This window comes from Phascolarctos cinereus, unplaced genomic scaffold (genome assembly GCF_003287225.1).
Source record: "Phascolarctos cinereus isolate Bilbo 61053 unplaced genomic scaffold, phaCin_HiC Scaffold_23;HRSCAF=511, whole genome shotgun sequence".
Taxonomy (NCBI): domain Eukaryota; kingdom Metazoa; phylum Chordata; class Mammalia; order Diprotodontia; family Phascolarctidae; genus Phascolarctos; species Phascolarctos cinereus.
Genome location: NW_027555558.1, coordinates 68,644 through 82,249, shown reverse-complemented (window position 1 = coordinate 82,249; position 13,606 = coordinate 68,644). Strand labels below are relative to the sequence as shown.

Here is a 13,606-nt window from a genome sequence, read left to right as displayed (position 1 = left end):
TTCTCCTCCCCCTCTGCTCCTCTCCCTCCCTGTAGATTCCCCTCTGGCCCTCCCCCCTTCTCTCTGAACTTTTCCGGGCCCTGTCCTGCATCCCTTTATCCCTAGGGGGAAGAGCAGCATCTCTGGCCCTCTCTGCTCCTCCCCCTGTGCTCCTCTCCCTCCCTGTGAGTCCCCTCTGGCCCTCCCCTCCCCCTCTCTCTACACTTTCCCATTCCCTGTCCTTCATCCAAGGTATCCCTAGGGGGCAGAGGAGCACCTCAGGACCTCTCTGCTCCTCCCCCTCTCCTCCTCTCCCTTCCTATGGGTGTCCCTATGGCCCTCCCCTTCCCCTCTCTCTGCACTTTTGCATTCCTTCTCCTGCATCTCCTAGGGGCAGAGCAGCACCTCTGGTCCTCTCTGCTCCTCCCCATCTGCTCCTCTCCCTCCCTGGGGGTGCCCCTCTGGCCCTTCCCTCCTCTTCTCTCTGCCCTTTCCTCTGCCTTCACCTGCATCCCTTTATCCCTAGGGTGCAGAGCAGGCTCCTTCCTTTCTGTCACTGGGGGACCTGGAGGCAGGGTGTCTCTGAGGGTCTCCTGAGAGAGATAGGCCTCATCTCTGATCCTTCTCCATCCTCTAGGTGAGAGGGTCAAGGGTCTGGGGTCTGGGGGGAGGGCCCCAGAAGGAGCTTCTGGAGGCACTGAAGCCACTATGGTTGTGTTTCATCAGGGGTCTGAGTGCGAGGTGCTGCCTTGGGCCTCTTAGACCTGCTGAGTCCTTTACTCCGTGGCCCTGTGGGCCTTTGTCCAATCAGAAATGGGGAAGGGTGGTTTCTGTAGGGTATTTGTGTTGATATGATATAATAACTAATATAATATTTGATGAGTAAATTTTGAGCTTAGCTGATTCATGGAGACTAAGTCAAGAAGTTATTAGTTAATGAAGAGCCTGGATTATCCCAGAGCTCACGAAGATAACAATTAAATAGGTCAAGTGGCAGGCCAGATGGTGACCTGGAGGACAGGTGGCTCTTCTTCATGACTCCCCCCAAAATGGCCACGCCACCAGGCCTCCCCCCCACCCAAGTATCCAGGAGAGGGCCCGTTCTTCTAGGCCAGGACTTGGCCATTTTAAAAAAAATGTAAACACTCCCTGGCAGAGATTTCTCCTCTTCCTTGCCTCTGCTGCCTCCCTCAGTCACTGCCCACATGGCATCTTGTTTAGGAAGCAGGGGATGTGCGGGCAAAGACTTGCGTCCCTGAAGGAGGGCCATCGCTTGGGTACAAGTGAGTGGGGGAGATGCCTGTGCCTACAAACAGGGGGTTTCATGGACATAGAAAGGAAAGCTGCACTGACTTGCAGGAAACGTCACCCTAACAATCAAGTCTGCTTACTTGCTCCCAGTTTTTCCCTCCTGTATTTGTATTTCTGAGTCAAAATTCTGTTTCGTACCTAGGCTCTAGTGAAAACCCATTCCTCTTCCCATCCAAAGAGGCCTCTTTCTGGATCATCGCCCACACGTCAAGTGGCTGCCCCTTCTGTGAGCCTAACAGTGCAGAACCAGCACCACAGGGACTCTTGACTGCCCTTTGTAAATTGGGGATGAGACACCACCCTTCCCGGTCCTTGACCCCTAACTTCTCATTATGAAAACCCCAATGATTTCTTAGTGGAAAAGGAAGCAGTTGGCTCAGGGCAATGCTCTCCTCTCATATTCTGCCCATGTTTATAGAGATGGGTTTGCATGCACATATATGTACACAGTCTTCTTTCTGGCTCTATCCCTTCTGCTAGCAAAAAAAAAATTCAGAGTCTGCTTTTGGCTACATGCAGGCTGTCCCAAAGGTCTTAGTGCAGATTTAAGCTCCAATTACATCAGATGCATAAATGTTACAAACTTTAAAAAAATAATTTGATATTTTAAAGTTTCTTTTACACTCATTTTGTTTTGTGAATTTTGAATAACAAAGTTTTCATTTAAATTTTGACGTGATGAGGGAATCCTGTAACCTCGAATTGCATTTAACATATTATGGATGCTACTTTCTCAGAGCTGTGGATAGTAAAGGCTATTCTCTTCCTTTGCCACCTTGATTACCTGATCTCTCTCTGCTAGTTTTTTTTTTTTCTGGGGCCATGTGAAAGCTGTCCTGTATGCATCAAAACTTTGCTCTTTGCATTATCTTCAGGCCAGGATTGCACGTGGAGTCTTTTCAATCATTGATCATCAGCTGATGAGAGTTTTTAGAAAGTTTGAAAATCAACCAATGTCCAGCTCATGATGATGGTTATGTTGAATTTTCACAGGAGACATAGCAATGTTTTAAAAATGAAAATAATCTTTCAAATGTTGTTTTTCATGAGTTTGTGGCATTACCAGCCTCTTAATCAGCTTTGTCGTCACACTCGTGTGCTTTTAGTCATGACGTGTTTTGCACTATCATTCCTAAGATTCAGGAGCTCACCCCAAAGCAGAGAGGAGAAGGATCCTGCAACCAATTATCGAAAATGAGTGCAGATGTTGAAATGCGCAGTGAAGAGTTCGATACCAATCAAGAGGAAGTTGATGAGAGGGCAGAGAAGCAAGCAGCAGGTGTGTTCTCCAAGGGGAGAAATGCAGTAGCCCAGGCAGCAGTTGCCGATTCTGAAATCCAGCAGGAAGAGGAGCCCCAGGGAGCTCAGCACCTAGCAGGGCCAGATGTGTATCCTTACCACCCCAAAATATTCATGGGGCTCAAGAAAAACAGGAGAAAGTATGACCGGAAAGGCAGGCTGATCTGTAATGGTATCGAACTGTGTGACTGCCTGCAGGTTGATTGTGCCGGCTGTTTCCACCCATGCCCCAGGTGCAACTCCAGGAAATGTGGAGTCAAGTGCCACCAGAATCTCAAGTGGGTTTATAACAAGGTGGAGGATGAATCTGGCAAGCTGGTCAATGCATTTCCCTTTGCATTTCCTGAATAAGGTCCTGGCGACACTGAGCTCCCCTTTCTGTCGAGGGTTGAGCTGGCTTTTTTTACAAATGAGTTTTAGGCCTTGGGCAAAGAGTTGGAATGGACCTAGTGTCAATTGATCATTCCAGCTTTGGGAACCAAAGCCATCCTCCCCAAAGAATTCCATTATTTTAGGATTTTTTTTTTTGGTGTGGAAAAGAGGGTAAGTCTTTCTTGCCCTACCATCTTTCCACCTTCAGCCACTTCAGATATGTCTTTAAAGTTTGAAAAAAAGAAAGGAGCCTCAATTTCGAAAGCCAGGAGTTTACTGTTCTTCATGTTGTCATTAGTGCTTGATGGTAAAAAACAAACAAACAAACAGAAAACAACTTCAGTGTTAACTGCTACTGAATGTGATAATAAGATCATATCCACCATATGGTGGCAAATATTTGCTTGTAACAGTTTTATTTGTTGTTATGTTGTTGTATTTTGGATTCTTTCTGACTTCTCCAATTTAATCTTTCATGTTGAGTGATAGTAGATAAATTGTTAAGCTCTTCAGATGTTTTCATAGAGAAAATGGATAAGCATTGTTGAAGTAATCGCATTTAAAGACAAAAAAAATTAAAAAAAACCATTTACAAATTCAAAGCTGGTTTTTAATGTCAAAGAATTCCCTTCAATTCGGAATCCAAGCACAGCTCTTTGCAACCATGTTCAATGGAGTACACCTGGGGAGGTAGGGACTCCCCACCATCAGGGTGAAGGGAAGAAAGATACCCCAAAAAGGTCACAATGAGTCAGATGTGACTGAACACGTGTGAACCAAACCATAGAAGCAGTCACGTGGTGCAGGGAATACAGTGGTGGGCCTGGAATCAGGAAGGCTCATCTTCCTGAGTTCAAATCCGGCCTCAGACACTAGCTGTGTGCCCTGGGCAAGTCACTCCACCCTGTTTGCCTCAGTTTCCTCATCTATACAATGAGCTGGAGAAGGAAATGGCAAACCACTCCAGTATCTTTGCTAAGAAAACCTTAAATGGGGTTACAAGGAGGCAGAGGTGACTGAAAACAAGTGAACAAAATGAAAAACAAAAACAGGAAAGATCACATCTGGAGGGCAGGCAGGCCTGCCTCACCTAGAGGACAGCGTGAAACTTGGTCATCCAGCCAGAACAAGGGGACTTACCACCACCAGGTGCACTCTTCCAATTCAAGCTTTGCCTCTCAGGGAGAGCCCCCAAAGCTACATACATTTTCCCTTAAAACTTGCTTGCAGAGGCCCAGGAGAGGGATGGAAATTGAATTTTTAATGGTTAACAAGTTCAGCTGCCTTCAGGCACACTGGTTGGTTTGTTTTTTATTATTATTGTGTATTTTTTAGGCAATTGGGGTTAAGTGGCTTGCCCAGGGTCACAGAGCTAGTAAGTGTTGAGTGTTTGGTCTCAGGCCAGATTTGAACTCAGGTCCTCCTGACTTCAGGGTAGGTGCTGTATCCACTGAGCCACCTAGCTGCCCCTAGACTGTCTGTTTGGTAGCCCTCCTATCTTTCCTCCCATGCCTGCCAGCATCATTGGAAATGGGACCACGATGGGGGTCTCTGATGCATTCCTACAAACAGCCTCCTGGAGGACAGCCTTGGGCAGACACATCCTTGGCCACTACTATTATTGTTTTGTTGTTGTCTCTAATTTTGGCTTTTATCTCCAAGTTTCAGCTGCTTTCAAGGCAGCCAGGTTAGTTCACATCCATTTCTTCCTCCAGTGACCTGGGTAGTCAGGCTCCTTAACCCCCAATGCTATCCCAACTTTGGGTGATAAAACTGTGTGTTGGGAAAGGCCTCGTGGACTCAGAATGGTGCCTGTGGCCTAGTTCCCTAGGCACATACTATCACCTTTTTCTAGCCTTCTAAGGCTTCATCATAAGAAGGAATATGTAAAATTTACCAAATTAGTATTTACTGAGGAGCCCTGTTCAGATGGACCGGCTCAGCGTGGACACATTTCCTTATGTATAGCAAGTTATAACATTATGGGGTAACCTGTAAGTGCTGGAGAACATGTCTGGGTAGCTAGAGAACCAGAGAACGTAAAAATGGGTGGAATCTTAGAGACTACAGTTGAACAAAGAACATAGAATGTCAGAGTTGGAAAGGACCTTGGAATAGTAACAGCTGTTAAGGATTTTAGAACAGAGGATGTTAGAGCTGGGAAGGACCTTAAAACAAACCATGTCAGAACTGGAAAGGAATTTAGAACAGACCATTAGTTTCAAACACAGAATGTTAGAAATGAAAGGGACTCTAGAATGTAGGAAGTTAAAACTGGAATGGATCCCAGAACACAGAATGTCAAATATGGGGAAGACCTTAAAAGAAAAAGGGGTTAGAATTAGTGGCGGAACTTTAGAACAGAGCATATTAGAACTAGATCTTAGAACACAGAACATTTGAGATCGAGTCCAAGCCTCTCATTTCCCAGCCAAACAAGCTTAATTCCTGCCAGATGCCAATTCTTTTGATGGCATTGTCCCGTTTGGGTGGATTGAAGGACACAGCTATTTGGATCTCTTGTTGCTCGTTCTCCCAATTCTGGGTGAGTGCTGTCATTTTAGGACTGTGATCGGGGTCTTGCCAGAAAAGCAGTGGCAGGAGGACTTTTCTACAAGAAAGCGGAAATGCTGGTGACAGCTTGGGAATTTCACTGCATTTTCTTACTTCTAAGAGGTATATTTGAAAGTTTTTAGGCACTCAGTTTTTAGAGGCCCCTTATGGCCATGGAAAGTTCTTATAGATAACCCAAGTTCTTCTTGCAGATAAGACAGGAGGAACAGCTCATCATTGCCACATATATGCATTTCCACATTCAAATAATGAGGTTCCAGGCAAAGCTGCAAAATTCTCACTCTTGTTCCCCAAATCCACTTCTCTCCGACACATTTTGTCATCGTGCTAGGGTCTTCTCTGGAAAGGGCACAGGAGCAGAATTTTGGAGAACTTGATTCTGCCGATTGGGCCATTAACTCCCTGGCTGAGCTGGGGCTTTGCAAGGGATCATGGGATGTAGAGATATCACCTAGTTCCACACCTTCATTTACAGACGAAGAAAATGTGTCACAGGGAGGTGAAGGGACTTGGCCAATGTCCACAGGCAGGAGACGTGGATGGTTCAATTCCCTGTGCCAGGGAGAGAGATGGAAACCATGGAATCAGGATCCATCCCAAGGGAGGGGGCCACCCAAGCAGATGCACGGGCAAATCCACTGGGCGCACAAAGCCCTGTCTGGCCAGAGATGCTGCCCTCATGTCATTGCTTGGAGAATTTGGGGGGCTGGTCCTCAAGGCCCATCTCTGGTGTCCAGGAAGCCTTCTCTGAGCCACTGCTTCAGCCTGAAGCCAGTCATGCCCACCATCCCCCGTACTTTAGACTTCTTTCATGCACACCACGGATGGGATAAAGAGCGGGAGAGTGGAACAGTTGCTCACTTATCTAGGGGTCCCAGAAGGGTGTTCTTCTTGAATATGGGTGGAGCAGACCTGAAAGATACATGTGTAAGTATCTGCTTGTCCAAAAACAATTTAGTAGCTGACAAGATGCTCAGTGCCCCTAGAGGCATACGATTCTGGGCAGGGAAACACCACCTGCTTCCTTCCTGGGTTGGAGAGGCTGGCTCTAACCTGAATTCCATTTTTTCCACATGTTTCGGAGTCCTCCACCAGTCGCTGTTCCTAAGAATCAGCACAAACATGCCTCAGTTTCCCCATGTTGGTCAGCAAAAACCCAACCCACTCCTGTTTCTTTCCTGTAACCTCTACAGGGCGGCTGAGGCCGTCCAATAAGTATGGATGACAGTCACCTAGCCACAATACCAAATCTTTCCTCTCGAATCAAGGAGGCCCTCAAAGTAAACACTAGGCCAGGAAGGAACCTGAAGAGAGCGTCCACTAGAGTACCCCACAGCCCCAGGCAGCACAAAAGGAAGAGATGTCCATCTTATAAGAGCCTTTCAATTCTTGTTCTTACCTCCAGGCTCCTCTCTCCAGATCCTATTATTCCCCTGCTCAAAGACCTTCAGTGGCTCCCTGTTGCCTACATGATTAAGTACAATCTGCTGATCCTAGTATTCAACACCCTTGACAATGAGACTCCAGACAATTCCCCTTCATGTCTACTATGCTCCAGCCAAAGAAGACTGGCTTCTGATTCTTGACCTTGTTTTGCCCTCTCCCCCTTCTGTGCCTTTGCTCATGGCATCTTCCATCTTGGGATAGAGCCCCCCACTGAAGTCTTTCCCTTCCTTTGAGAATTCACTCAGACGCTATCCTCCCTCTACAAGGCCTTCTCTGATGGCCTACATGAATGCCTTCCTCCTCAGGTTTCTTGAAGCACTTTACCTGACTCTCATTTGCATGATGGTAACTTCTGTGCTTGGCCCTTCCCAGTGGAGTGTTGGATTTTAGAAAAGAGCCTAAGTGGTGTCTAGCATTGTGTGTCTGGCACCCAGCATAAGTACAGGGTTTGCTTCATTGAACCCAACCAGATTGATAAGTCTCTTCCCTATTCCTGTCCACCAGTGGTGCCACCATCTTCCCACTAACTCAGGCTCATGGCGCAAGTGTCACACTTGCTGCCTCTCTCTCTCTGTTTTTGCTTTTCTTGGGGGGAGGCAATCAGGGTTAAGTGACTTGCCCAGGGTCACACAGCTAGTAAGTGCCAAGTCTCTGAGGCCAGATTTGAACTCAGGTCCTCCTGACTCCAAGGCTCTGCCTCCCTCTCTCTTGTCACCCTCATATCCTTAGATCCAAGCTGTTGCCAAGGTGTGTTGAGTCTATCTTCTCACCATCTCTCCTATCCACTCCCCTTCTCTTCTGTGACACTGCTACCACCCTAGCTCCGGCCCTCCTCACCTGGACTATCAAAATAAACTGCTGATTGGTCTCCCTGCCTCAGCTCTTCCCACTCCACTCCATCCTCCACTCAGACATCAAAATTATCCTTTTTTTTTTGTTAAGACAGTGGTGTTAAGTGACTTACCCAGGGTCACGCAGCTAGTAAGGGTTACGTGTCTGAGGCCGGATTTGTACTCAGGTCCTCCTGAATCCAGGGCTGGTGCTCTATCCACTGTGCCATGTAGCTGCCCCTAAAACTACCTTCTTAAAACAACGTCTCACCACCTCATCCCCTTCCCCTCAATAAACTCCAGTGGCTCCCTATCACTTCTAGGATCAAATATAAACTCCTGTTTGGCGTTTTAAAGGCTTACCTTTTCAGTGTTCTTATAGCTTCCTCCCTCTACATGAACCCTACCCCCCCATACCTTGTGATCCAGTGACACTGGCCTCCTGGCTCTTCCTTGCACAGGACAGTCCATCTTCTGACATTTTTTGAACATTTTCTCCGGCTGTCCCCCTATGCCTGGAACTCTCTCCCCCCTCCCATCCCTGGCTTCCTTCAAGTCTCAGCTAACATCCCACCTTCAGCAAGAAGCCTTTCCTGACCCTCTTCAGGCATTCAGCCTTCCCTCTGGGAACAGCTCCAATTTATCTTGTCTATATCTTCTTTGTCCAGAGTTGTTGGCATGTGTTCTCCCCCTTGCGGGTAGGGATTGCTTTTGCCTTAACTTTAGTAAAATAAATCAACATATGGAAAACATCAGAAAGTCAATTACCTGCTGTCATCCCTGTGGACTTTTCACCTCTGGAAAGGAATGGTGAGACTTGTCTTCTTCCTATTTTTAAAGTCCAGGCTTACTGAGTTTTGTATTTCTCATACAGAATTGCTCTCCATCGATAGGACGTATTTTCTCTGAAGGCAGCAACTGTTTGCTTTTTTATCTTTGGACTCTCAGCACCCAGAACAGAGTATGGTATACAGTAGGCTTTTAATATATGTTTTTTTACCAATTTAGTGCCATCGATGATTATGTGACTGTCTTTTGCTGACCTCTGGCGGTGAAAAAAAATACTATTGAAGATTATTATAATATGGTCTTTGGTCACATCTAGTGGTCAAAATCGACATTGCAGACTTTAACAATTTTTGGTGCCATCTTCTGGACAGATGGAACATTGCATTTGTAATAAGAGTTTCAGAGCAGAGAGGACTATATTATACAATTGAGATCCCTGTCTTGCAGCCATTGCATACATTATACTTTAAGTCTGTCATATATTGTGTCCAAAACTCTGAATCATTTAAAACCACATTTTAAATTGAATTTTAGCCTATTTTGCAGCTGCTTTCTTCTTAAGCATGCAGAATGGAAAAAAGATAAAATGCAAAATTTATGAAATGAGGACAGTATTGAATTATTCCAGCGTCAGTATGAATTCAGACTAAATCATCAACATCAAAATTATCTATCAACTATCTCCATCATACCAAAAGTCATCTGCTACAAGATAAGCCTTCATAGCAGTGGTGACACCACTGAGCTAATTTTATCCTCCAACGTGGTTAGGTGGATAAAGTTTTAATGTTGCCCAACAAAAGGAGTCAAGAATTTTGAGGAAATAAATGCAAAAAAAAAGATTGACTTTTATATTGAAGGAAGTCAATGAAAGACATATAAAGTTTAAGTAAGACTTTACCACTGTCTTTCAGGCATTCAGGGAAATATTTGCCCAGGGCTTATCATTATTCATTCGCTCAGTCATGTGATTTTATGTGATGCCAAGGACTTTTATCCATGGGGTTTTCTTAACAAAGATATTGTACTGGTTTCCTTTTTCCTTCTCCAGTGTGTTCCCATTTTACAGATAAGGAGCTGAGGCCAATAAGGGCTAAGTGACTTGCCTAGAGTCACATAGCTAGTAAGTGTCTAAGGCCACATTTGAACTCAGATCTTCCTGGCTCCAAGTCTGATGTTCCATCCATTGCATCACCTAACTACCCTCTCCAGGACTAGTAGAAAAAACAAACCAGTAATCCTGGGCATACACACAATCTGAGAGTGAGGCTACAGCCATAGTTCTTGTCCTTAGTAGTAGGGCTTGGATTCCAATCCAGCTTTTTTTACTTCCAAATCTCATCTTCTTACTGAGATAAGTGATTTTTTTCTATTATATTAATAGCCAATTATTAAATTAAGATTAAGGCTATTTCTTTTCTCCTTCACAGACCAACCCCTGTAGATCAGTCAGTATCTGAAGGACAGTGCTGATAAATGAGATTTTCAAATCCTCAGGGAATATGTGCCTTGATCCTGGGCAGGACCTCAATCAAGTAGAAGATCTTACTTCTATAAGGTGCAAACAGAATGTAATCTAGGTGAATTCTAGCCCTAGAGCATGAAGTGTATGCCCTTGCAGTCGCCCATAGAGGTTGAGGGTAACCCAGCCAATGAAAGAGAAAACCAACTTGGTATGGGTAGAGAGAGATAAATTCTTTTGTCCACATTGTTGGAGGTAGCTGAGTCTCATGATCAAGTCGTGTTCTCAGTCTCCTCATTAATTGTTCAGCAATCAACATTGACTTTCACCAGTCAGAAGCATATCCTTTTCAAAAGGTATTTAAGCATTCAGAGATCTACATGGTTTTGTCTTTGGATATGGAGAGAGACCACTGATGATCAATTTATTGATTATCAGCTAGCCTAATCAATAAATTGATCTTTAATTACCCAGAAACTGTTTTTCAGGCTTTTAATTAAACTCATTACCCGTGAACCATGTTGGCATTGAATAATCTCCCCCCCCAAAAAAAAGCATTTACACTTCGTCAGCATGATTTAAACAAACTTGCAGAGATTTTTGTTGCCAGCTTCTAAGAGCCCTCCAAAATTCAAACTACAGAAGTTTCTTCCAAAATCAAAATGAAAACATGGAAGTTATTTTCAAATACGGCTTTACCATTTTTTTGTTCAATTGCTTCAGGGGAAAGACCCTACTGCCACATAAACCATGGTGAAAAGTCCTAGTAATGATAAATGTCAAAGACCAGGCAAAATGATGTAGTAACTGCCTGTCAATTTGATGCCGTAACTGACACCAGATCTGTTCATGTGCTTGTCTTTTGCAAGGAGCCTTGGGCCAGCAGCAATTCAATGGAGTTGAGCATAAGGAATTGGATAAGGCCTAAAAAAATGCCAAGAATATGGAACAAGCACTCGACATGTAAGATTCTGACTGGCCAGGACTGTGTTAGAAGACAAGGGCTATCCATTCATACCTCTAAGCTGGTCTCTATTTGTGTGTAGAACACGTTGCTGGCCTCATTTCTCTCCATGAGCTCATCAGTGGAACCGATGGGTGTCATCACACTTGTCTTGTGGACCTTGAAGAAAATGGCATGGCCAGACCCGAAGAGATGACAGGAAAAGGAGTAGAAGGGGTTAAGATAGTTTCACTTTGGGAAGTGTGCAAGTGGGTACAAGCTCATCTGTGCTTGCTTACTGGAAGTTTTGACTTCAAATCTCACTTCAGCTCTAACTTAGCTGTGGCAACCTGGTGCACTTTGACAAAGTCAGCCTCAGACAACTCGTTGTCAAAAATTGGGGAGTAATGGCTCTTATCTCATGTACTGGCCAGGGCAATGCATTGTCAAAAGGAAGTTCAAAAATCACAAGACACTCACACGACCACATCCTCCTCCTTATGATCACCACCATCATTATTATCTCTGTGACTGGAACGATGCTTCCTTTCCGCACAAACACTTCAGAAAAGATCCCTTATGGGTGCAGCTGAAGAATTTCATCTGTCTATCCAGAAGCATCTTTGTTAGTTGCCAGTCATGATTCCCTTTCCAAAACTCACCCTTGACAAATGTCTTCACCAAGAGAAATGGTTTGTGGCAATCTTTTTTTCTAGCCTTATTGTTGTCAAGTGTAATTGGTCCACCAGATGGAGTCTGAATCTTTGGCAAAAAATAAACCATTTCAGGAACGAAAAATGCAGAACCTTTTTGAAAATTCGGGGATCCACAGACCAAGAGATTAAAGACCTATAATATCTTGGAAACTGACCTAGCCTTGCTACATCTTTTGACCCGTCCATTCCCCTTTCCTGCTAACACAATTTTATCCCATTTGAGATGGAAAAGTACAGTTTTTACAGAGCAAAACACCATATGTATGTACCTAAGTAGACATGATAAAAAAGGCTCTGCCTTGGGTCTGAGGACCACTTTTATTCTTGCAGCTGCAAAAGTCTGTCTAGCATTTTGACCTTGCGAAAGGACCTCAATATCTTCAATAGTTACAGCACGAACCCTGGAAAGCATAGGGGCTTCTTCCATGAATGAAAGGAATGCAGCTAATAGGTGGAGTTGAAGGTCAAATTAGGGTTAGAGTCCAAACCCCCTCTGAAACTGCTCAGTGACAAATGTTGGGAGTTCCATAGGAGTTTAAGGAACAGAGAAATCTCTACTTGGCCACGAGAAATCTTGACTTGATATCTTACTTCAACTACGTCGTAGCTGTGACAGCCTCACTCACTCTCCACGAACACTCTATAAATGGAATTAAAAAGAACAGGGAGAAGAAGAATGGGGTAAATTATATCACATTTACAGGCGCAGAAGACCTATTACAATGGAGGGAAAGAAGAAACTGGGTCAGCATTGCTTGAACCTTACTCTCAAAGGATTTGGCTCAAAGAGGGAATATTCAATTGGGGTCAGAAATCTGTCTTTCACAGGGTAAACACATAACCAACGAAGATTAAACTAAAACCATGCTTAGGAGTTATTTTGCCCAATCATATGCTAGCAAAATTGATAATTTGCATGAAGTGTAAGAATCCTTATAAAAATATAAGCTGCCCAAATTAACAGAAAAGGAAATAGAATCTTAAATAACCCTATCTTAAAAGAAGAAATTGAACAAGGTATAAATGAGCTCCGTAGGAAAAAAATCCTGAGGACTAGATGAATTTAAAAGTGAATTCTACTAAACATCTAAAAAACATTTCATTCCAATACCAAATAAACTATTTGAAACAACAGGTAAGAAAGGAGTCCTATCAATTTCCTTTTATGGCACAAAGATATTTTTAATACCTCAACAAGGGTGTAGGAATATACACACACTAATGCCTTGTTGCTAGAGCTGTGAAATGACACATCCATTTTGGGAAAAAAATTGGAATTATGTGAAGAAAATAACAAAATATGTCTCTCAAATCTTTAGAACAAAGACTCCACACCCCAAGGAAGCCATAAATAAGAAAAAAGTTCCCATATACTCCAAAATATTTATAACAGCATTTTTTTAACTGCTGTGAATTGGAAACAAAGTAGATGCTCACCAACTGGGGAACGGGTAAATGAGGCATGGAACCTTAATGGAATACTACTACTGTTCTCTATCAAATAATGTGTGTGAAGAGTATAGAGAAGTATGAATTGAAAATGAATTCAGCAAACCCAAGAAAACAGTATATATACAAGATAGCTACAACAATTGAAATGGAAAAGAATAACATAGCAAAAAATTAAAAGTACCTGTAATGAAATGTTAAAGAACAAGTGGAAATAAAAAGGAAGCATGAGAAGACATCACCACCCTACCCCATCCAAGAGGTGAGAAGTCCACAGATGTTACACATTGAATACCTTCTCCAGAAGACATTAATCAGCTGTGCTTGCTTCTTTTTCATCCCTAAAGCAAAAAATACTATTTGGTACATGGCACAGCTCTGGAGGATGGAGAGAGGGAGGGATACGTGGATACCCTGCTGATGTAAGAAACAGAAA

At 43.8% G+C, this 13,606-nt stretch overlaps 1 protein-coding gene across 1 annotated transcript in view; it reads left to right on the top strand.

The window, feature by feature from the left end:
• Window positions 1-2,484: 2,484 nt before the first annotated feature.
• The window catches only part of LOC110203877 (protein regulator of cytokinesis 1-like), a gene marked incomplete at its 3' end in the record, with an annotated part of 52,712 nt that continues 41,590 nt past the window's right edge, over window positions 2,485-13,606 (top strand). The window contains 1 exon segment of the mRNA XM_078148558.1: window positions 2,485-2,899. Coding sequence (XP_078004684.1) covers window positions 2,485-2,899 — 415 coding nt within the window.